Source organism: Pteronotus mesoamericanus, unplaced genomic scaffold (assembly GCF_021234165.1).
Source record: "Pteronotus mesoamericanus isolate MK-2021 breed Mesoamerican mustached bat unplaced genomic scaffold, CSHL_Meso_final contig_263, whole genome shotgun sequence".
Lineage (NCBI taxonomy): Eukaryota > Metazoa > Chordata > Mammalia > Chiroptera > Mormoopidae > Pteronotus > Pteronotus mesoamericanus.
The window spans coordinates 13,273,829-13,299,702 of NW_026555112.1; the positions used below are offsets into that span (position 1 = coordinate 13,273,829).

At 41.3% G+C, this 25,874-nt stretch overlaps 1 protein-coding gene across 1 annotated transcript in view; it reads right to left on the reverse strand.

Moving 5' to 3' along the window:
- The window catches only part of ANO2 (anoctamin 2), a 294,279-nt gene that overhangs the window by 22,271 nt on the left and 246,134 nt on the right, over positions 1 to 25,874 (reverse strand). Inside the window, exon 20 of the mRNA XM_054574699.1 lies at positions 16,301 to 16,446. Within this exon, the coding sequence (XP_054430674.1) occupies positions 16,301 to 16,446 (146 nt within the window). The remainder of the gene's footprint in view (positions 1 to 16,300; positions 16,447 to 25,874) is intronic.

Here is a 25,874-nt window from a genome sequence, read left to right on the forward strand (position 1 = left end):
TGATGCTGGAGACGATTAAAATCTTGGCCTTGATTACCTGGGTTTAGGTTAAAATAACAAAGAGGAGTGGATTAAACTAAACAAGATGGCATCCAGCAAGGACATTCCAGGACCATCTGCTTAAAGAAAAAAAAAAAAAAAGTATTTTAGGGAGAATAGAGTGGACTGGCCAGAATTGGTGGAAAATTTCTTGATAGAAAACAATTCTGATTATTTATTTATTTTAAAATTCTTTAGTGAAAATATCTACCTTCCCACCTTCCTCTCTCCTTCTCTCTCTCTCTCTCTTTCTCTCTCTCTCTCTCTCTCTCACACACACACACACACACACATTCATATATTACACAAGTCCAAATTCTTGGTCTGGTATTCAAGACTCTTTGTGACCTGACCCTAACTTGGTTTTCCAGACACATTCCTACCCATCTATGCTCTGGTCTCAGGGATAATATTTAGCTGCTATGCTTGAAGATCAACTCTGACTATTTTCCAACCATTTCAAAACCATTTGTACTTCCCCAAACTCACCATGTTTTCCACATATTTGAGCCTCAGTACATACTACAACTGTCTGTAATTTTCCCTCTCTTCTTGTCTGCTGGATGAATTACTATTTATCTTTCAGGTTCAACTCAAACCTAACCTTCTCTAAAAAGACTCTCCTCCACCCTAGTGCCAGTGGGCACCATGGGCATCTCTTCTCTTCGCTCCCATAATGCCTTGCACATGCTACTCTCTTTGTTTATTTGACTTGCTCTCTAGATGGTAAGTCCCCTGAGACCATGAACATATTTTATTCTTTTCTGAATCCTCACCATTAATGTGGCCCCTGTCCCAGTAGCAGATGCTCAGAGGTTATCTGTGTCATAAATACAAACATATTTTCACCAGCTATAAACACAAAACAAATACTGTAAGAGACAATGAAACTATGTAAATGGAAAGCATTGCATTAGTGATGGTGAGGTGAGATGGAGACATGAAGTACAAACACCTCCGCACAGCAGTTCTCAGTGCAGTAATTTGTACAGAAGACTTTGAAGAAAGTTGGAGTAAAAACAGTCAGTTAGGAAAGTCTAACTCCAATGAAAATAACTATATCTTTGTTTCTAACTTTCTATAGTTTAGCAAAAGCAACGCAGTCTTCTTAAGGGATTATTAGAAAACTAATAAGCAATACAAGGGCATAACTGAGGGACACATTGCTGTGAGTTTGTCTTCTAACCAAGGAGGCAGGTACTTAAAAATTCAGCTAGAAATGACTCATTAATATAAACAATTATGAAAAAAACGGCCAGGAAAACTTATCCCTGTTTACTTCATTAGCTCATATTTCAAGGCTGTGTCCAGTGTGAAAAAGAATTGCAAGTGTTGATTGACTAAAATGATGAGAAGAAAGGCATAAGCTGGCTCTTTAGCATGGTCCTCTATTGCTTAGGAAAACAGTAGAAGTCATGACAGAAATATAAGAAGGTTCTCAATATCCATCATTCATTCATTCATACACCCATTTATTCAAAAAGCATTTATCAAGTCCATTCTATATCCTGGGTACCATGCTCACTGCTAGAAAACAAAGATGACTAGATTACTGTGTCATCCTTCCAAGAGCTCCAAGTGTGCAGTTGGGAAGATGGACATGTAAACAAACCCTGTGTGTGTCATGGAGTTAGAGCTCTAGGGGCAGCAATGACGGAATGCAGTGGACCACTGGGCAGCAGTAACTTACTCTCACCAGTAGGTCCATGAAGGCTTCACAGATTTATCACCACTGGGCTTGACCTAATGAACAAGTAAAAGAGGCATCTGAAGGTTTGCTATATGGTATATCTTGCCTGCAAATTTGCTGGTGCAAATTCACAAACTACTTAGGAAATAAAGACAATAAATGGAATTCCCTCTCAATCTGCATGGAGTCCCCCAGGATTTATACAATGGATCAGGCTCAATTCAGAATCCCTGGAAGTCATAACAGGAAGGAGCATGCTTAATGTTAACACCTTAAGTATTGAGTTTACTGCATACAAATCAAGGTAACACTGGGACAAATCAGCAAGGCACATTTTCTTCATTTCTTGGTGATTAAAGAAAACCCCACTTTTTCCTCACCCCCACATCCATGGTAAAATATTAGCTTCTTCAGAAGTAGAGAGGATCAATGACTCATTGAGAGTCCTGCTACTCAAGAAGTTAAAGTCTAGCTATAACAGTGAGTCTCAGGTTGACTGTGTGACACAGACAAGTCCACGAGAAGCCCTCCTCTCTGCCTGGGGAACAAGGCGAGAGTCAGGGGAGCCTTCAGAGATAAACCCTGCTGATGGCCACAGAAAAGGGCAGGAGAATGTGGACAGGGAGCAGTTAAAGGCATGGGCACTCTGGTCTTCCAGAAAAATCAGCCCATTATTTCCCTTCCATGTCCTCTAAGCAAAACTCCAAACCTCAGAAATCATGGAGCTTCATCCATCATGAACACGTCACATGCTCTTAGGTTTATAAATAATCTTCTGTGTCAAGTATCATTATCTCCATTTTACAGGTGAGAAAACTGAGTTTCAGAGAGGTGAAATAATTTTCCAAGGGCCACACACCTACCAACTGATGAAGCTGGGAAACAAAATTGTTTGTGATGTCAAATTCAATGTCCTTTTACCACAGGAAAATGTAAATATTCAACCCTAATGTGACAGTGTCCCTTCCCCTTCCCTCATTACTCTCAAATATCTGAGGTTTCCTCTATTGGATCTCCTATAATACAGTCTGATTTTTAATCTTATTATACAGATACTTTCATTCTCCACGCTGTCTTCATCCACATATACATGTCTTCTACCACTGCTGTTCTTTGCATCATTGCTCTCATCTGGCCTGCACTTATGCTGACCTCAAAAATTTTATATCAGGTATAAAAATTTTATACCTAATTCTGCTTCTTAAAACTAGAGAGAATTGAGTCGATGTGATCTACAGTTACATTTCTGATTTCCAGAGAACTGCATGGCAAATTTCCAGTAAATGTTTATTGAGTGAACCAGTGAATGACCTGACCTATTCTCCCTTGTTTACTTTATCTGCCTGCAAAATAGGAATGTGAGGGACAGTTATATCCATCCTTTTTTTCACCCATTCATCTTCCCATCCACTCATTTGTACTGTGGTCACACGGTCAATGAGGCCAAAGATCAATGAAACTAGTCATGATTGGAAAAATGTTCCCATGCAACAAATTATAACTGAGGACCTTTGTTTGTTTTATTCCTTTGTCCTTACATCTTCCCAAAGGGTTTTGAAAAAGTCAAACAAAAGAATACACAATTAGATTGATGGAATATTAGAAAAAAGGAAATAAAGTATAGAGAAAGGAGGGAGAAACAAATGTGCAAACTCTAAGGACCTATAATAGGGCTATAGTTGAGCAACAAAGTTCAGTCTGAGCTTCCTAGTTGTTAAAACGAGAAGAGGAATTGGAAAATGATGGCTTTTTCATTAAATTTTAACTTAAAAGACTGCCCTTCATTCATTCATTCATTTTCCACACACTGACTGGGCATCTCCTGCATCTCAGTAGCTTTCTGTGGTACACTGAGGGGCGTGGTATCTAGATATATTCTTTCTTTTTCTTTTAAGTGTTTATGGGGAGAAGGACTCCAGTCACAGATAATGATAAGCAGCGTGTGCTTCAGATGCAAAAGGAGAGGAATGACCTGTGACTCACGTGACTTCCCAGAAACACTGGAATGCACCCCTGGATACCGCCTGAGCTGCATTTAGGTGCCATTTGGAGAAAATGGCAGATGCCTGATTATCCAGTGGGATGACTCAGTTTGTATAAACAGGATGCCCCAGGGAAAGGAATTTCCTGATTCTTGGAGCCATTGCCTTGTAGCACAAATACTTGGAGTTTTATGACAGAATATGCAGGCTTCAGTGCTGATGGTTGGGCAGATACTCTGGAATATTTTATCACTTACAGCTAACACAGCCTTGGGACTAGATTTATATATTCAGCCTCTGTGGGAAGCTAGAAAATTACCCAGTGTGATTCCTACCACCCATGACCAAAGAATACCAGAGTTGGAAGGAATCTTGGGTATCACCTAAGCCATCACTCTATCTGAAGCCTCAGTCCCTTCTATTCTTTCTTTAATAAGAAGCCACTTTTACCTGGTCATTTCCGGGCAGGGAGTACCTAGCGATTCCTGGAGCGAGATTTTTCCATAGTTCTTTATTCTCTGTCTCAGTTTATAACAAATACCCCTAAAGTCACTGAGACTTTATAAAGTGTTATCATAGCAGTAGTTGACTTACATGGAGTGTATTGCCAGAACTACCTAGATAATAAGTCCATCATTTTGTGTTGCTGTAGGAAAACTGCCTTCATTTAAGAGGATAGCATTCCCTAATTACAAGCACTTCAAAATAAGGAATCTTGGCCCCTGGAAGCAGAAAGGGGATTAGACTGTCCCAGCTAAATCAATACAGTCAGTGAGTGTATCTGGAGAGACCTGATGAACAATGATGTCTATAAATTCCCCTTTATCTTCAAGGTCTTCACTAAAGGATGACCTTTTTTATTCTTTGTCTTCCTTATTCACCAAACATTTATTGAGCACCTACTGTATGCCAGGGCCTGTGGTTAAATGCTGTGAATAAATAAGACACAAACCTTGCTCTCAAGAAGCTCCTATCACAATTTAAAGAACATGAACCTGGGCCGTTGGTGTTCAGGTGAGACTAACTGACAATCACATCACTGATTTATCTGATAAAATGGTGATAAAAGTTTATCAGGAGAGTCTTTTGGAACTTGTCAGTAAACTCTTACAGGACTAAAATGAGGCTTATGTTTTTATGCCAAATTCCACTCTGTAAAAGTCAAACTGTTTCAAGTGTCCAGATAACTTCGCTTGCAGCTCTTAAAGCGACTGAAGCATTTCCTCTCATCGGGCCCTGAGGAAAACTCTGCAACTTTGAAGTCCAATTTTGGGGTTGGGGACAGTGATGATTAATGTCAAGACTTGCTCCTGGGCCAGCATTCTTTTCTCCCCTCAGAGATGGGGGATGGGGAATGACCCTTGAAGTCCTTCTTAGTAAGCTCTTCAGGAAAAGGGTTTGATATTGGAGATTCCCTCGAAAGCTCGCTGCTCCCCTCACAGGTTTTTCCAGCTTAATCCCTCACTCTCAGGTTTCTCTTTGTCTGGAGCCAGCCCATCCCCACCACGGATCCTGCCCAGAGGTAACTCCCTCCTCCCAACGCCCCCTCCCAGACTTACCCTCACTCCCAGCTTCCCCTTCACCTCATGGCCCCTCCCCCATGCCTGTAGGCCCTAGGCCCCAGTTCCAGCACAATTTAGAAAAACGTAAATATAATACATCTCTCCCTGCTGCCTCCCTCAACTGATGACCTGCCTCACCATTACAACTGACAGGCTCAGAGTGGGCTCAGTGCACTTCCTGTCTGCATGGGTGGTCCTGGGGATCACTGGGAAGGAAGCTGACAGCTGAGAGCAGTGCCAGGGATCACCATGTCAAGTACACTGGAGGGAGTGGGCCGCTTTGCTTTCACTGCTCTCATTTTTGTTCAAAGCCCAAGACAAGGGCCTTTCTGGAATTGGGGAGGTTCAGCCTGTTGAGAAGGAAGGAAAAACCTCCCTGCACCTCATCCCTTCACTGAAGTCTAAGTTCCCACAGGTCCTGAATAGTCTGGAAAAGGGCTATCGATTCAGTTCCACTAATGAGTCCTTGGGGTGACCTTAGACAACTGGCATCACCTATTGAGCCTCTTGGCTTTCAGGAGCATTTTCCAACTGGAATGTATAGACTAAGGTGTCAGCACCAGAAGAGACCCTGGAGGTCACCTGGTTCAGTAGTTTGAAACTCTTTATTCTTGTCAAGACACTCAATGAGAAATGACTACGCACACCACTCATTTCAATGGGTGTGGTCAGGTTTTGAAACGTCCCTTGCTCTCTCACTCCAAAATAATCTAAGAATGTGAGAATGTGATAGTGACTGTTGTACTTTATATTTTAAAAATATATTAGTAGTATTAATGCGTTAATTGTGACTCATTACACAATTGATTATGACCACAGAACAGTGGGTTGCATCTCTGCAAGGGAAAACTCATCGTCTGGTCTAATTCCCTATACACTTGACCCTTGAATAACAGTTTGAACTGCACAGGCTTTTTAAAACTTAATGGGACCAATAAATGCAGTACCACACTGTGAATGTATTTTCTCTTCCGGATGATTTTCTTCATTATGTGCTTTTCTCTAGCTTACTTTATTGTAAAGATACAGTATATAATACATGTAATGCACAAAATGGGTGTTTATCTACTGTTTATGTTATCCGTAAGGCTTTTAGTCAACACTAGGCTATTAGTAAAGTTTTGGGGAGTCAGAAATTATAAGCAGATTTTTTACTATGTTGGGGGTGGGTGCCTCTAACCCCTGCATTGTTCAAAGGTCAACTGTAATGTCAAGGAGGAAATTGAGGCCCAGAGAGATGATTTGATATGCCCCAGGTCATACTGCTAGATGAAGGCAGAGCTGGATTAGGACCCAAGAACACCCCAGGGAGACAAGAAGTAGAGATGCTGCTCTCACTCTGCCCTACAGCATTTTTCTGAAAATAAAAAGGACTTTCCCTTTGAAGACAAAGGGGCAGAGAAATCAGCAGTAGTGGTATGGCTGCTATCACCCAGTCTTAGTTATCCATGAGGATAAGCAGAAACAATTGCCCCCAACTAAGTTTTGACACGTGTGGACTTCAGTCTTCTCTCCCACCAAGTTGTTTCCCAGAGCTGCTACCTATGAGCCGCGTGGATGGGTTCACATTACGCCTTCTCCTATTTCCCTGGCTTCCTCACTGGAGGGGAATTCATAATAGGCCTGGAATGGGGGAGGGGAGAAGGCAGAAGTGAAGGGGAGGAGGGTGAGGGGAAGACCTGAAAGGAGGAGGAGGTAGAGAAAGAGAAACAAGGATAACCACCATTCTTGATAATCCACTCCCTGGATTAGCAGCCCATTAAATGAGAATTGATGTCAGCATTACTAGGAGTGGGATTGTTTCAACCTAGATAAGAGAAAGGGGATGCTAGATCAATGATAGCCTCATTTACTCAGTCATTCAGCGGCTCCTCTACTGGCTACCCAGGCTGTCATGGGTGCCGTACAAGGCCCTGGCCAGTGGGGAAACCTGCCTTCGGGAAATTAATTGCCAACAGGCATCACTGACTTAGGAGGAGGCTTGTCTGAAATATTGTGTGGGAGGGGGCTGAAATACTGAGGATGGGGGGAGGAGTGAGGTTAGGGAAGGGAAGGTGCTTTGGGGAGGAGCTGATGGAGAGCAGGTTTTGGTCATGTGAATGGGAAGGCTCAGGGAATGCCAGGGCAAGGGGAATATGCAAAGTCAGGCATGAAAGCAGTGAAATGTAGGCTGTGGGTGAGAAATGGGCTGTGGGGTCCTCTGGGTCTGGACCTAGGACACACAAAAGGGCTTAGGGTTAAATACATTGACAGGATGTCCCATGAAGGCCTTGTTAAGTATATAGGACTCTGGGGCTTTCTGAACAATGAATAAGACCAACGCTGCCCTTCAGAAAGAATAAACAGGGTAGCAGGGGGATGGTGTTTGCAAGCAGCTGTGTTGAGGATATAGTAGAAAAAGCAGCAAGTGTGGGAGGCTAAGAGGCTACCTGCAGGAGCAGCTTTCAGAGATATTTCAGGGGAATGACCCAGCTGCAGAAGGGTGAAGGAACGGCAACGTGGAGGTTTCCCAGCTGGGGGCTTCGAGGATGGGGGGCGCCACGCATGTGGTAGAGAACTCAGAAAGTGGTCAAAGGAACTAAGTCTCCAGTCAAGAGGGCTGAGAAATGTTTTCCCTGAGATGGATTCTCTTCCTGGCCATGTCCAAAGTCCCAAAACAAGTCTGAGACAGGGGCTGGGAGATGAGCCTCTCGTTTCCAGTCCTGCATTTGTGCTGCGTCAGCAGAAAGTTTCTAAAACCCAAGGATGTTCAGTGAGTGGGCAAGCCCAGGCCCAAGGAACATGAGAGTGGACAGTTCTTAAAACACCTCTGCTCGGTCAAATGAAAGCTGCCAAGACCTAACCTCTCTGAAGCAAGCAGTGAGCTGCATTTTTTCTATGACAATGAGACCCTTTCCTGTAACAGTTTGTCCGTTTCCCTCTGCCGCTAAATCCTTAAGGTCTGTGGGGCCGGGGCCCACTTGTTGCCTCTGTGTCCCCAGTGCCTGGCTCAGGTCCTGACACACGATTGCCCTCAGGGATGACTTGGAAGTGGTGGTTGGGGTCGGGGGTGGGGGGTGAGGTATGTGGTGTACGGAGAAAAAGACTTGAAATTGGAGTTGAGCTTAAATCCAAGTCTGAGTGGGAGCATTCCACTCTGTCCACTTCCGCTAATGACTCGATCCCTGAAGGCAAAGGAACAAATTAAAACCAGAAGTGACTTTTCTTTGAGGGACGCCCTGATAATAAACAGGGTTTACTTTGCTCTTGGGAGATGAAAATTGCTGCGTATTAAAAATACATATAAATATAAATAAAAAATATATAAATATAAATATAAAGGGAGGCTGGCCCACATATCACAGAATAAAGAGAAATGGTGTCTCATATTTCCCTGCCGCTGAAGGAAGGGGATTTTAAGAGCCATTCATTCAAGAAATATTTTATTGAGCTCTTACTATGTTTCAGGGACTGTGCTGAGTATTGTGACGAGAGAGGAATAAGGCCCAGTCTCTGCCTCCAGAGCACTCACATTTTCTCCTATATCAAAACAAGTATAAAAGAAGAGAGGAAGTGAGGATGAGAGAACCAAGGCTTCCAAGAGGTACGTCTGAGCCCGCACAGCTCAGCAAGTACTTGTTGCAGGCGGAGGACAAATTCAGACCGGGTAACGGGAAAACCAGATGCGAATATGTGGCACTATGAAGGACCTGCAGTGCAGGCGGAGGCAGCTTATGGATGCCCTTATCTGTTAGGCTAGGGGATTTACATTTATCTTAAAGGAAGTCAATAGTATTGAGGATTTTAAATAGAAGTGATAACATGCTCTGGATTGTATTTTAGAAAAGCCATTTTTGAAAGTGAGAAGAAGGGCAAGGGAGAAAGCAAAAGAGGTCGGGAGAGGAGCTCGGAGGCATTTGTGGCAGGTCAGGGAGGAGTGGTGAGGACTTCAGTGGGAACTTCCTTAGCAGAGGCAAAGCTACTGAGGTAAGGAGCCAGAAGTAAAAAGACTCAGGATCATACTGAGCAGGCCTCTCCCCGGCTGAAGGTGATGCAAAGTCAGAGAGGAGTCACGGAGAAGACCACAGGGTCTATGTCAAGTCTTGGATGGTCCTTCTGAACCCAGGAGTTCAAGCTTACAGTATCACGAGATGACTGGGATGCAGCTGCAAGGGGGCTGATGTCCTGGTCTCTGAGGCGGACCTGCCCCGTGCACTGTCATCAGCTGGGGGGTTCTCACAGGTCTTGGAATACACACCCAGAGAGCAGGGGAGACCAGCAGCCCTGGGCCCTCCAGGATAATTACCTGGCTTTCACTCCAAATAAGTAAGTAAGTAAATATGCAATCATCCACACACCTCCCTTTCTATCACAGTTTGACAGGATGAAAACTCAGGACTGAGAAAAACGAGATTTCCTTTAATAACTGTGTGAATAACCAAAGAAATTCTTCTCATTGCCCACTTTAACAGCCCAAGGACCCCAGAGCTTGGACTGCATTTAAGAAGCTGGAGGAACACCCTACGGAGAATAATTGAATTCCTGAGTTAGGAAAACAATAGTGATTTTTTGCGGGGTGATGACTGAACAACAAAAGTTTGTGGGTTTTAGATGAACAGATGACAAAAAGAGTGCATTTGAGAAGGCAGACTTGTCACATAGAGCCCTAAGGGCTTGGGTTTCCTGAAGGGACAAGAAACTTGGAATGTTTGTGTCTCAGGTTTCTGAAGTTAAGCCAGATTCACTTCCAAGTCTGATATCCTCCATCTTTAAACATTTCTGCCTAACCTCACACTGTGGGATGGGAAGACCCTCCAGTTCTTACTACATTCAAGGGCTCCAAACTGTGTTTAGTCCATTTCTAGATTAAAGAGAAAGAAATTGGACTCCTAACAATAACAATGGTGGTTAATGTTCATTGAGAGCCTGTGTGCATCAAGCACTGTTTGTTTCTTTTTACTTACTTTATATACCTCATTTATTTCTCAGAACCATCCTAATAAAGTAGGTGCTATTATCATCAAGCCCACTTTTGAGATGGGGAAATTGGGCCTGGGTGATTTTAAACATCAAGGTCAGTGTCATGTCACTAGATCCAGGAGGTTTAGGATCCAAAGCCTGGTGGTTTGACTCCAGAACCCACCTCTACCCACACTTATCCTACCTACACTGCTGGATGAAGTTGTTATTTACTAAAGTTTATTCTGCAGCCTTTGATTGTACATGGAAGCAAATACTCCCTTGAAGGGTGAAGAGGATAATCCAAAGATGAAAAAACGAAAGGATTCTAACTCAGAACCATTGTCCTTGTACTTACATAAAATACAAAATAAAATAGTCACGTCTCTAAAATGACTGACAGCAAAATGGCCTACAGAATTCTATGGGTGACTTTCTATGAAACCCAGCTGGGAAAACCCTTGTGTGGTCAGACTTCCTTCTCCAGACAAAGCTGGATCAACATCAGTTAGATTGTTGACCAAATCCACATCAACCTGAATTGTTTAAGAGACTGTTCTGGTTTCCAAACTTGTTCTTCTAGGTGTTTAATAAATGTTTGATGAATAAATAAATGAATGAGTCTACCTGTGTCTCCTCATTCCTTCTTTAGTCTTACTATCTCCCTTCTACACTTGATGCCCATTTTCTCAAGGGAAACAGAGTTCATACATAGTCACAGCATTGACCAAGGTTTTATAACTATTTCCTCTGGCCTGATATGAAATGCAAATTTGTCTGGCAGTCAGGGTTCTCTGCTAATCCCAGGTGTTTACCTGAACTCTCCCTACCCAAAAACCTATATTTGCACTTGCTAGCCCTTTTCCTTAACATGCTCTACCTTGCTCTTATTATTGGTATGTAAATCCTCAGAACCAGAAAGGAACGTGGGGATTGACCCCAACCTCCTACTCAGAGCTAGAAAACTCTTCAGAACATCCTTGACCCATCAACAACCAAGCCCGGCTTTGAAAATGATCCTTCATTTGCCACTTAAAGTTACAAGAAACTTACCTCTGTTAATTAATAAATTCACTCATTCATTCACTCACTGTTGTTTTTGATTAATTAATTAATTAATAAATTAATTATTAATTAATTTATTTATTAATTAATAAATTCACTCATTCATTCACTCACTGTTGTTTTTGATTATCAGGCATATGATCTGCCGATTATGTGCCAAGAAATATACAGACTCTGGAGGATATGAAGATGAATAAGCCTTAGTTCCTACTTACTGATCTCTGGAATCTTATAGACTGGGTCTGCTGAAGAACAGATGTGTGAGTGATATTACCATGATTCTGCAAGATACACCTTCAGTGTGTCTATCAAATGCAACACTGGGACAAAACAAATAATTAATGATTCCTCTCAGGAGAAACAGGGCTTTGTCTAGGAAGACTTCACAGTGGAAGCACTGTGAAAAGCTTAAAGATAAATCTGAATATTCAGGCCAACAAAGTGGAATGAGGTAGGCACAGGGTCTGAGAATCTCAAGCTTACTGCACACTGATAATTCTTCCATATCACATGACTTCCAGTTACTGAATAATGTGTACTCACTGGAAGGGTGTTTTGTATATTGCCTGTAGGTAGATGAACTAATCATTCAGACAGCAATTTGGTAAAATAAATCAAGAACCATACAATGGCCATATGTCAAATCTAGTAATTACATCTGTGGGAGTCTATCTTGAGGAAATAATACTATTTCCAATGTGCAAAAGATTATATATATGAAGATAATATATATTAGATCATTAAAATAGGGGAAAAATTAGAAAATGAGCCTATAATGTACTTCATTGAAAGATATGTAATAAACTATGATACATTTATGAGACGGATTATTTATTATGTAGCTATTTACTGTGAATATTATGTGACAACTTGGAAATAGTCATATAATGCTAAATAAAAAAAGGGAGACAAATGTGTGAATATGATCACTTTATTTTTAAAATCAGATATAAGAAGAAAAGGGTCTAAGAAATAGCATTAAAACGTTTTTGTTTTTTTAATATGTATTTTATTGATCATGCTATTACAGTTGTCCCATTTTTTTCCTCCCCTTTATCCCCCTCCACCCTGCACTGCCCCTCTCCCCAGCACCCCGCCATCCTCTTTATTCATGTCCATGGGTCATACATATAAGTTCTTCTGCTTCTCCATTTCCTATGCTATTCTTCACCTCCCCATCTATTTTGTACCTACTATTTATGCTGCTTATTCCCAGTACCTTTTACCCCATTCTTCCCCCCCACTCTGATCTCCATTTCTGTGATTCTGTTCCCGTTCTAGGTGTTTGCTTTGTTTTTGTTTTTTAGGTTCAGTTGTTGACAATTGTGAGTTTGTTGTCATTTTACTGTTCATAGTTTTTCATCTTCTTTTTCTTAGATAAGTCCCTTAAACATTTCATATAATAAGGGCTTGGTGATGATGAACTCCTTTAACTTGATCTTAACTGGGAAGCACTTTATCTGCCTTTCCATTCTAAATGATAGCTTTGTTGGATAGAGTAATCTTGGATGTAGGTCCTTGTTTTTCATGACTTTGAACCCTTCTTGCCAGCCCCTTTTTGCCTGCAAGGTTTCTTTTGAGAAATCAGCTGATAGTCTTATGGGAACTCCTTTGTAGGTAACTGTCTCCTTTCCTCTTGCTGCTTTTAAGATTCTCTCCTTACCTTTAATCTTGGGTAATGTAATTATGATGTGCCTTGGTGTGTGCTTCCTTGGGTCCAACTTCTTTGGGACTCTCTGAGCTTCTTGGATCTCCTGGAAGTCTAGTTCCTTGGCCAGATTGGGGAAGTTCTCCTTCATTATTTTTTCAAATAACTTTTCAATTTCTGGCTCTTCCTCTTCTCCTTCTGGCACCCCTATGATTCAGATATGGGATTGTTTAAAGTTGTCCCAGAGGTTCTTAAGCCTCTCCTTATTTTTTTGAATTCTTGTTTCTTCATTCTGTCCTGGTTAAATGTTTATCTCTTCCTTCTGCTCCCATTTGTTGATTTTAGATCCGGTTTCCTTCCCTTTACTGTTTGTTCCCTGTATATTTTTCTTTATTTCACTTTGCATAGTCTTCACTTTTTCCTCCATTTTGTGACCATAGTCAATCAATTCTGTGAGCATCCAGATTACCAGTGTTTTGAATTGTACATCTGATAGGTTGGCTATCTGTTCATCACTTAGTTCTATATTCGGAGTTTTGATCTGTTCTCTCATTTGGGCTATGTTTCTTTGTCTCAGTGTCCCTCTTATGTTGGGAGGGGCAGAACATTAGGTATTCGCCAGGGCAGGGCAACCCAGGTCGCTGTGTTGTGACGCTAAGTTGGGGGGAGGGGTCAGAGAGGCAATGGTGCCACATGCTTGGCTCTCAGCCAGCTTTCAGTCACTTCCCCCACCACCCACAAGCAATTGGACCCTTATAGTGCTGACTCCCTGGTGGGTGGGTTTGTGTACATTCTCGGACCTTGTGGGTCTCTCCAGTGGACTCTTCTGTGAGGTTGGGAGTTTCTCTTGACACCACAACCCCCACAGGTTTTTACCTCGAGAGGTTTTGAGGCTTTCTTTCCCACGCTGGAACCCTGGATTGCATGGTCTGTCTTGTTCCCCAGCTGCTCCTCATGGTTTATCTGCACACAAATGTGGAACCACCCAGTCTGCCAGCCGCCGCCTTGCCACATGTTTTCTCTATCCCCAGTGCCTGTCTCTGCCCCTCCTACCGGTCTGCGTAAATGTTTCCTCTTTTGCTCCTTGGTTGTCAGACTTCCATACAGGTCAATTTTCTGGCAGTTCTAGTTATTTTTTGTTTTTAAATTTTTTGTCCTACTTTTGGTTGTGCAAGGAGGCAAAGTGTTTCTGCCTATGCCTCCATCTTGATCAGAAGTATGCATCAAAATGTTAATAAAAGTTCTACTTGAATGAGGGAAGTTTTGGGAAAGTATGCCTTCTTTTTTCTATTTTCAAGCTTTCTGCTGTATGATTGTTTTATTCCCTTATATTCTTATTCTATAAGTAGGGTGTGTGTGTGTGTGTGTGTGTGTGTGTGTGTGTGTATGTGTGTGTGTGTAATCTATAGAATAAGTTTCACTCTCTTTCTTTTTGGTGTGAATTTCTTCCAGAAATCACCAAGTCTTCTAGTTTTTGTTTTTGTCTCTTCTCATTAATTTGTAAGTGCCCAAGTTCGAATACAGAGTGGCTATCTATTCAGTGACATGACAGCTGAAAAAGGGGCCCATATTTCCTTGCACTCTGCCTTCCTAGGGCCCAGGACCATTAAGAGAAACAACACTTGACACTTAACATAGTTTTATATGTGCTAGACACTCTTCTAAGAGTGTCACAGATATTAATTAATTAAATACAACAACCCCACTAGGTAGATATTATTATCATTTTTTATAGCTAAAGCAAATTGAGACACAAAGATTATCCACTTACCCAAAGTTGCCCAGCTAGTTGGTGATAGTGCCAGAATCTGAACCCAAGAAATATGGCTCAATGGCCTCTGCTCTTAATCACTCAAAAGAGGAAGCATTAAAATAGTCAACTATATAGACAGACAATATGTAAAACCTACAGATAATTGGATGGTGGAGGTAGAAGACTAGAGATGGAGGGTGGAGGTTGAGAGACAGAGCTCAAGGATCCCTCAAGTAAGCCCTTTCCCAGATGGAAACCTCAATTTCTGGCAGCAGTTTCTTTCTGAGAGGATGGCAGGCATAGAATAGCATCTGAAATACCAGTAATCATCTATGTGTAAATATCTGGTTGGAGAGGGATTAGAGGTAGCACTTAACTAAAGGTGAAAAGAATAAGGGAGCTATGTGTTTACATAAACTGGGTCTTGATATTTTCTTTGCCTGTTGTTCCTGAAGCAGACAATAATTGTTTCTTCTCTGTTGAGTTTATTTAGAATACAAAGCTCAGGCTTTGCCTGGAATTTTAGATCTCCAGGGCTAGAACAAAACTTTTGAGGTCATCTAATGTAGACTCTTGCCCTCCTTTCTACCCTTAACATACATGCACACATTTTTACAAATAGAAAAGAATAAATATCAATTAGAAATAACAAGTGAAGTACCTGGTGCCCAGAGAGGCATTGGCAGTCCCCTATTAAAAGTGATTAAACAAAGGAGGCAGGAGTCATTATGGTAATACAATGATATTAAGTATTGAGTGATTATTTTTTTGGACATGATTGATGTTTCTCCAACACTCTGGACAGAGTAAATGTTTAGATGATATGTCTGACCTCTTGGTCCTATGTTTTTAATTCATTAGTTCCAAGTCTTGGAAAGAGGCTTCTCATATATCCACCTCAATAAAAGATCAGGATTATTCACAAATAGCCAAGAGTTTGAAGGCAGCTGGTCTAAGTTGGGACACTTCTCATAATGGAAAACTCATGGTGTCTTAGTTGCATGTAAATAACCATGTTCTATTGGTCTGTACTACGTGCACCTCTGTTTTAAAGTCTTATCCAAGAACAACCAGAGGCTCAGTGGCCAAAAATCTATTTCTCACCCTCTACACAAAACATCACCATGTTTTTTAGGGAAAAGTTGACATCTTACCCAGCCCTACCTGATCAGAGTTGGGGACTCCTATATTCTCCATGTCAAATATGTATATACCCTTGTCCCCAGTGTCATAGGACTATTTTACTTTTCCTTAAGGGAAACTATATCCTCAAATTTCAGACTTCACTGTTTATCTTTTAGCTTTATCAGTGATAAAACCATGGGCAGGGACCTGAGAGACTAAACTTCTCATTTCAAGATGTAGAAAGGAAACCCTAGGAGAAGAGGGCAACATCCTAGTATCAACTTGGTGATAAGAGTTGCCCCTGGTTCTCATCCCAGGGTTCTTCCTGTTTCATACTCCTCAACTTTAATGTGTCACTGCAGGTGGCCTTGTGTAACCAGGAAGCACAGGAAGATGCAGCGGCTGCTGCAGTCATTTCCCTGCCCTCTCCCCTCCCCTCCCCTCTCCCAGACCCCTTGTCTGAACCTGTACCAGGAAGGAAAGATCACATGCTCTTACTCATTTCCATGTACTCTGGAGTCAGTCCAGTATATGGTTCCAAGCTATAATCTCGGTCCCACTGCTCTGGATGCTTTGAATGGGCAGAGTCCATTTCTTCAGGTTCTGTCTCATCTTTCAGCTTCCGAAATAGTTTTTTGAGCTTCCTGGAAAAGAAAAGGACCAGTCACCAAAAGCTTCTGGAGGACAGAGTTAGTTCTGCAGACAGAAAGGAGAAACAAACTAAATGTTGACACTGAAGTCATCCCTGATCCAAGAACAGATAGAGAGATACTAAGGAGAATTGTTCTCTCTTAAAGACAACCTGAGAAGGTCCTTTATCGGGGTAATGAAAAACTCACCACACAAAAGACCAGGAAAGAAACTGAATTCTTACTGCTTTTTAATAAACAACAAGACAGTTGGCCCTTCCTGCCAAATACTGAACAGTCCTATCATCTAACAGGAGATCCATCCCCTCTCTTCATGGAGAAGAGAGTGTGTCCAGAAAATAGTAGAAACATGCTCTTCTCCAAATTTAAACATTTTAAGGTCTTAAATTTTCAGGCATCATCTCTCCATTAAAGCCAAGCTAAACACTGTCTACCAATACTATAAGTTGAAATCAATCCTCCTCAAGAAATTTATATGTCAAAGCTCTGACCCCCATGTGACTATATTTAGAGATAGGGCTTTCATGAGGTAATTAAGGCTAAATGAGGTCATAAAAGTAGGGTCCTAATCCAATAAGACTACCCGTCTTATGAGACAAGGAAGAGACAGTGATTTCTCTGTCTCTGCCTCGCGAGGACACAGTGAGGAAGTGGTTGTCTGCAGGCCAGGAAGAAGGCCCTCACTAGAAACCAAACTTTGTCAGTTCTCCAGAACTCTGAGAAAATAAATTTATCTTGTTTAAGGCCCGCAGTCTGTGGCATTTGTTATGCAACCCCAGTTGACTAAGTCAATCACATGCATGACTTTTTTTGGTCTAGAATGGTAACAAGACAGTAACAATCCAGCTTCTCAGGGTTGGTATAAGGACTAAGTGAAAGAATGTTTATACAATTTTTAGCATAATATCTGGACATAGTAAGCATTCAGTAGATGGTAGCTATTATTATTTTAATATTGAATGTTAAAATATACCTGAGGCTATATAGTCTTTTCATGCTTCCCATTGATACAGAATATATAGAGAATGAAATTGGGTAAAGGAACAGGCTGCCAATTCTGCTAACCATTCTGTGAGAAAGTTTCCAGGAGATGGATGTGCACACAACATTAGAACTGACATAATCAAAGACTTGAAAATTTTAAAGGGATTTTGAAGTTCATGCTCCACCTAAATGCAGAAAACTACCCCTACCCTATGCATTCCTCACACATGACCATCCAACCCCTGGTTAGCTATTTCCAGACTGGCACTCCTGTTAATATTAGGCATTTCATTCTGTTGTTAGAAAGTGCTTCTGACAGTTAATGAAAATCTAATCATTCAAAATTTTATTCTAATCAGTGTTTGTCTAATATCATTTGCCATCAAGATGTAATATAGTGTAGTGTGTAAAGTCTGATCTTTGAGGTCAGGAAATAGTTTTTTAAAACCCAGTTTCACAACTCACTAACTACAGTTTCTTGGGCAGTTATTAAAACTCCATAAACTTTAGCTTCTTATCAATGAGAAAATGTCAACTAGCCCCTAGGGCTAGTCCAAGGAAATAATCTATGTCATATGCTTCACTTAGGGCTTGGTACATGCTAAGAGTTCACTAAATATATCTATCATTGTCCCTATTATCATTATCATCATCAAAGGAGGGTTTAAAGAATGAGTTGAGATTCATAGAAGCAACAGTAAAATATTTTATAATAAATTAGCAAACAATAATTCTGTGATAATAAAAAAAATGGAGAAAAACCCAGATGGAGCCTAATGATTCTGAAGCCAAATAACATGGACCAGCTGACACGCTATCTGAGAAGATGAAAAAAAATTTAAAGAGAGGAGGAGAGAAGAAAAGAAGGAAAGAATGGAAGGAGGGAGAGAAAGTGGAAGGGAAGTCCAGACCTCAAATTGAGACTTTGTCAGGAAACTTGACTAACCCTTTAATAAAAAATAATCAGTGGTTTTAATTAAACATGGAAAATAGAACATATGTGTATATCCCCATCTACTTCTGAAATGCTACAAAAATGACAGTGAATGAATTTTAAAATGTGTAAAACCATGAGACTAAAGAAAATAGTCATGAATACAGTAGTGCATGAGAGTTGTAATGAATATTTTGGAAGATGAACAGTGGATGAAGGAGTTAGCAAAGCTGCAATGGTCTAAGTTGGCACTTAGTGAATACCAAGTGCCTATAGTGAAAGACAGCAGAGACAAGCAAGCCAACTCATGCTGTGAAATCTCAGAAAGGCTCAGGAATTGCAAGCACCAGGTATCCCCAAAGGCAGGGGGTAGTGACTGGTCAACACCCTTTTTAATGAATAGTAGCCCCTAATGTGTCTGTCCACCCATATTCCCCAAGTGACTACCACTTTCTAACACCTGCAGGAGCAAAAAGTTTATTTGGAGGAGAAAATGAACCAGGAAAACTCTAGATCTGAAATATACCCAATAAAATGATAGGAAGTTAAAAATCAATAAACTCAGGAAAAAATAGTACAAAAGACAAATAAATGGAAAATAGAAAAGATAAAAAATTGAACAAATCTATGAACTCCAACATCTAATCAGAAAAAGAAGACCAAGAAAATGGTGGAGGAGAAAATACAAAACAAATACAAGAAAATGTCCCAGAGATGAAAGACATGCATTTTCTGATTGGGAGGACCTACTCAGTATAATGGTTATATTAAAAAGGGACCTCCACCAAAGCACTTCAGCATGAGATTTTAGAACTCTCAGAATGATGAAAAGGATTCCAAAAGCTTCCCAGTCCAGTAGGACAAGAATAAATTATCTAAAAATTATTTGGAATCAAAACAATAATAGAATTCTCAACATCATCCCTTGACACTTGAAAATTTTAGGGAAATATATTAACACTGAGGAGGCAAATGAGCTTAGCACAGGATTCTATACCCAGCCAAACTATACATCAGTTGCAAAGGTGGAATAAAGACACTTTCACACATGCAAGTTTTTCTAAAAGATATCCTTCTATGCATCCATTCTCATGAAATTCCAGGAGGAAATTCAACCAAAGATATAAAGAAGAAAGAAAACAATATATAATCCAGCAAACAAGGAATCCATTAGAAAATGGAGCATTAGATCAAACTCAGATCAATAGCTTTACAGAAGGTTTAGTGAACACATGATTCCAGTTAAAACAGAAAAATGGAGGTTCCTAATATATGCTCTCCAGGAAAAAATAAATCCAACCATCTGATGCATTTAATGAGGTAGTCTAGCTGGAAAAGTAACACTTAAGTAAGTGTTACTAATAATGTATAATGAGTATTATGAAGGAAGGAGGTTAGGTAATTATGAGGACATAACAAAGAAACCTAACCTGGCCTAAAGCAGAGGAAGTGTTCCCTGAGGGAGAGCTGTATAAACCAGTAAAATGATGAGAGATGATAGAAGCATGGGGAAGAGGGACAGTGATATGACAAGTGAAGGTATGTTCTAGGCCCAAGAAATTATTTGTGCAACAGCCAAAGGCAAATATGAGTGGCTCAAAATGTTTGGAGCATAGAGCAGGAGAGAAAAAGTGACAAAAGATAAGACTTGAAAGATAAGGCAAGTTTACAGCACCGAAGGCCTTGTAAGCCATCTAATGCAGTACCTCAGGTAAGAAATTATAGTAGCTGAGTTTATGGTGATTGCAATGGGTGCACAGGTTGAGACGTAGACAGGGTGAGACACGCTTAGGAGGTATAGGTAAGAAGCTTGTGGTGAAAAACGGGGACAACTGTCACTGAGCAACAATAAAAAAAATTTAAAAACAAAAACAAAAAAAAAGCTGGTGGTGAACTGTATGTGGGAAGGGAAGGAGAAGGAGGATTGAAGGGTATTTGGGCATGTGCCTGGAAGGTGACATAGTTTGCTAAGACAGGAAACACTAGAGAAGAGGCAGTTTTGATGAAGAAGAGGAGGACCTGTTGAGGTGGAGGAAGCCATGAGACAACCAAGTAGGGATGTCTAGTTAGCAATTTTGTATACGGGTCTAGAGCTCTGAAAACAGGTCTGGTTTGGAGCTCAAGATCTGAGAATCATCATGGAGAGAACAACTGAAACCCTAAATGAGCACCACATGTGGATGGAGCAGAGGAGGAAAATATCTAAAATTAAGGGATGGATGTAGGGAAAGGAGCCTTGAAAGGACAAGGAAGGAGCAGTCACAAGAACAGAAGGCCAACAGGAAGGCCGCATGGCAAGGAAGAGGGCAGCAGGAGAGCGTCAGGAAGAACTTTGTGGTCAGCGGTATAATACACCAGGGGTAGGTCAAAAACAATGAGGGGAAAACCCCACAAATAAACCTTGTGAACCCATTATTCCCAGAAGTTTTTGTGCCTGGAGATCTCAGTGACCATTAAAAAAATTAATGCAAACAGTCCCTCAAGAGTGGGACTTAACAGGAATCTTACAAGTTGTATAATATACAGATGGGCCATTTGGAAAACTTCAGATTATGATTCCGACTGTATGATGTACTTGTTAAAATAACTCCTTTGATGTTACCCTCATCCTTTTCATCTGCTATTTTCCTGTCCCTTTTTAAATGACAAGTCTGAAAAACTGTCTGGAAGGCTCAGAGCCTTTCCTTCAGTTGTGCCCCACGGGCTCACCCTGAGGCCACGGGGAGTGTCTGTCTCACCTGGGGCCTCCCAGCCACAGGAATCTGAGCCCCACCCAGCCTGCAGTCCTCAGACCCTGGCTCCACAGCCACCACAAGCCTCATTAAAGAAGGCAAAACCAAGCCCTAAATGGGTCAAAGAAGAGAAACACATCAACCTCTGAGCTATGTATTCCTTTTCCTGACACCTGACAAGGTTCAAATTTGTTCCTTAAACTCCGGATTCATGGCCAGATTCCACTGTATTTGGGGAGAACACAGACCTTCTCTGCCTGTGATGGCTTTAAAGAGAGACTGTTTTATGTCTTGAAATGTAATATTTATCACAGTTACTCCAAAAGAGCAGAAAGTTTATAAAACCTTACTGGCTGTGTCCAGAGTTATATTCCAGCTATTTTGAGAAGTGATCTTGTGCTTTTAGTAAAAATAGGGATGGCGGATGTTTTGCCAGTGGAAGTATTGCTCTATCTGCTCTGTGCATCTCAGCCTATGCCCAGGAGATAATCTTGGACTTGAAAAAAAGTATTTACCACACACACACACAGGCACACATCTTTCTGGATAATGCAAGGCCCATTTCCAATTCTGCTTCAAGGAATACTGGACCTAGCCTGAGATAAAACCATAGCAAGGAGTTGGGATGTTGTATGGCGTGTTTCAGAGGCACCATGCAGTTTGGCTCCAAAGGGTATTTGGCACAAACATAGATGGAAGAGGAAAAGGTGAGGTGTGTATGAGGAGGCTGGGGATGAGGGAAATCTCCAACAGTGGGCTTGGGTAATAAATAGCATGAGAGGAGGTTCTGCCTTGCTGCTCACCATGTCCGAAGTCACCTCAGAAGTCACTGCATTATTCTGAGGCCCATAGTGTTTGACCGCCTGGCTCCTCTCCAGGGAGCACCTGCCACAACTCTGTCAGGCCCTGGGAGCCTTGGTGGTATGCGTGGGAATAGTCCAAGGCCAGACCACACAACCCAGTTTTATCTGTGATCATATCCTCATTAGTCCCAGAGCTGCCTTTAAAGCTCCTGGTGCCCCTGGTTTTACTGCTCCCTTGGGAAGCACTTTGTTTTTCTATATCCAGGGTCTCCAAACCAGGCCTAGCAAAGGTGAGATGTGCTGCTGCCTGATGGAAGGAGCGGCACAGAGTTGGGCTTCCACAGCGGCCCTGCCTGGGACATCTGCCACATTAGAGAGCCGCAGAAGCTTACCCACGGTCTCAAAGAGTGGCTGTGCAGGACTTAAACATGCCTGCTACCTTGTGCCAGCTTCATGAAGACCTATGGGATTAAGAAGTGATAATATTGCTCTAAACCAGTGATTCCAGCAAAGGACACATTCCACTAGCTGTGCATATGACACCTTTGGAAGGTCTCTACACTTGGCCTTGTATCTCATTAGAGCATCAGGGAAAGTTACTTCCTTTTCTGCTCTCATTCAGTCCTACTGGTTGCAGTCAAAGAGGAAACCCCAGTCTGCTGCTGGTGTGTCGTTAACATCTCCCCAAGCTTGTGCATCTTTCTTTAAAATAGAGAATACAGCCCTTAGGCTAATGTCCTTGGTTAATAGCGCTCTATTTTTATTGTATTTCTTTCTACTGTTATTTGCTATTTGTGGTAACTGATAGTGTTCATTTCCCACTCTCAGAAATGTTATGGAATTAAATAAAAAATGAATTGGTTCAGAGGGAATCAATATGCAAACAGCTATTCATATAGAAATGAGAAAAAAAATTTAAAAGTTGGTTCATAAGTGACTGAAGATAGGGAAACAATGTTCTAATTCAAGAAGCCTGCTGGACTATAAGATTCTCAAAGCCATTGAAATTGTAGTTGTACTTTTTGCAGCACACACACACAGAATCTAATGAAAAGGCTGTACCCTCAAGGGGAGAGATAAATTATAGTGGATGGTTTGACCTACAATAAAGGTCAATTAGATAGTCTTCCACATTTTAAAATTTTCTTTGGAAGAATGTTAAAAAATTGCTCTCAGAAGTAAATGATGAATACTCTAGACCAGCAATTTTCAACCTTTTTCATCTCATGGCACACATAAACTAATTACTAAAATTTGGCAGCACACCAAAAAATATATTATTTTTTTGTGATCTGACAAAAAAATAGGTATAATTTTGATTCATTCACACTGGGTGGTTATTGTTGTGTTGGCTGTTGTCATATATTTTTATTTGACAATCTAAGGGAAAAGAGGTCAGCACCCCTGAATAAATAGTCAGGTATTGCATGTTTTAAAAATCTTTGTGGCACAATGGTTGAAAATCACTGCTATAGACAGTCACTCTGATATTTTTTACCCCAAACAGTCTTATCTAGCATGATCACCTACCTAACTCCTCAGACTTGCGTCTTTATATAAAAATCAGGTATGGTCCCTAAGATTAATATTTATTTCCCTGGGGGTAAAAACTATGAGGCAGGCTCTGAAGGTACACAAGAGCTCCATTTTAAACCAAAAGCCACTGGGCCCAGAACAGAAGAGGAAAATCATGTTCCTGAGTTGCTCTTTTCAGTCTACTCCTGGACTTGAAACACTTACAATGCATCACGTATAAACATGTAAGTCAATAAAACTCAGCAACACCTTGGTCACCTGGAACCCCCAAGAATGGTTCTTCTTTTCTCAGATGTCCATATTCCCATTTTCAAGGTAGCTGAGCATATATCCAAACTGCATTTTCACATAACCATGTTGGATGGAAATCTTTCTAGAATAACTTTCCCAAAGTCACACAGTAATTATACTGTAAAGCCTGGATTTGAACCCAGATCTGTTAGACCACCCAATATCTGCCCTACAGTGATGTGTCACCTCCACCCAAGAGCTAAAGACCACGGGGTCTAATTTTTACAATTTACACTGCTGTTTCCTCACCGTCAGGTTCAACTGTCATTTCTCTTCTGGCTATAAGAGACTCCTTTTTATTTTCTTGGTTATTTCAACCATGCTACACAAAAGGATATTGCTAGGTGCTGAGTGCTGGACTGGATGGGTCTAATTTATTGAGAGCAGGTTCTGAATAGAGAGTGGAAAATCCACAAATCATAGTCACAGTGATTTCATGTGACCAAACTCAAAATACAACCTGTAGATAAAGATCTTTGAAGATAAAGGGACATAGGGTTTGATGGAAGAACTTTTTGTTCGACTTCCCTACATTCATCTTCATAATTATGTTGTGTGTTTCCTTTAGAAGACTAGAAACTGGAACAGGGAAAAATATTTTGAAGTAGAAAGTTGTGCTTGGAATCAGCAGTGACTAGCTTCATTGACTAGAGGAGAGGTTCGAAGAATGTCTGAGCTAAAATGAGAGCATCCTGGAGATGGTTCTAATGCCATCATTCTCATCACGAGATAAGGACAGGGAGACTTAAAAAAGTGACTTGTCCACAAGCTGTATGAGTTACTATGCAATTGCCATCAAATACCTGTGGCATATTAACCACACATCAAGCATAAACCAGAAAGTTTTGCCTTCAAGGCAAACAGCCGTGTGTTAACTTCATCTGTTATGGAGCTGATGGAGTTGATGGGTGGGGACCATGCCAACACACTGTCCCAACAGATGCCAGAGTTTTTGCCTCACTTATACTGTATAAAAGGCTGCTTGGTCCAGAGTAAAAGAGCTAAATGTTAGACCAGATGTCCAGAAATGAAAAAATGGGTATCCAATGCCCACAAGCTGTTTACTCTTCCATCCTGAGCAGAACAATAATGTACTGGAAGGGCAGGTGTCTTTCCTAGATGTTGAGGGGGAATGTAGACTTTCCACTGTAGCAGTGGTGGAAAGGCTGATTTCATGGCATCACAAGGGTGAGATGTGGCTTTGATACCTCTTTTTTAGGTCTCTACATTTTCTGGGTGTTTGTCCATAACAACCGTGGTCTCTCTGAGATGGTCAACTAGAGAACAGCAACCATGTGTTTCACCATCTTTGCTTAATGACTGTCACTGAGTGACTCTCAGTCAGAAAGCTGGGAAACAGGGCCGAGCTTCAAAGGGCTCAGGCTCTAAAGACTGATGATTTCCTGACTGATGAGCAGAGGGTAGCCCAAGCAGGGAGGTGGAACAAGACGCCCAGACCAATGCTTCCACCAATCCTCCTCCAAGAGAAGCAAGCACCCGAGGGCCACCTGAGGTTGTCCCGTGTGGGGACAGAAGACCATCCTAAGCATTCAGTCTAATTAATGGTGGTCAATGCTGAGATCTGTTCTGAGGATTGGGATGGCAAAGTTTTAAGACAGAATGTTGAAGATTCTCATCCCTTGAAGTAGAGCTCTCACTAAAAAGGGTTTTCTTTCCAGATAAACTATATTTTCTCCATTATCACTTTAGTTCTTCAAGTGTGTTTCTGAGGAAGACAGTGGTCTGGAGACCTTTCAGACAGTTACAGGAACCCCCCCCCCCCATGGAGGCAGGGCACTCTGGTGTACTTTTCCATAGGCAGGGGTGTCCAACTTTTCGGCGTCTTTGGGCCACACTGGAAGCAGAGTTGTCTTGGGCCACACATTAAATACACAAACACTAACAAAAACTGATCTGCAAAAAAAAAAAAGGTTTTAAGTAAATTTATGATTTTGTGTTGGGTTGCATTTATAGCCATCCTGGGCCACTGGTTGGACACCCTGCCTAGAGAAAGCAGAAAGATCATACACCTTCTGATGGTTCCATTTGGCCCAAGCAACCCAGGACTCAGCAAACTTGCAATAGATTTAGAGAGACTCTGAGTTCTTGCCACAACCCTGACAGTCTCCAAGACTTTGATCA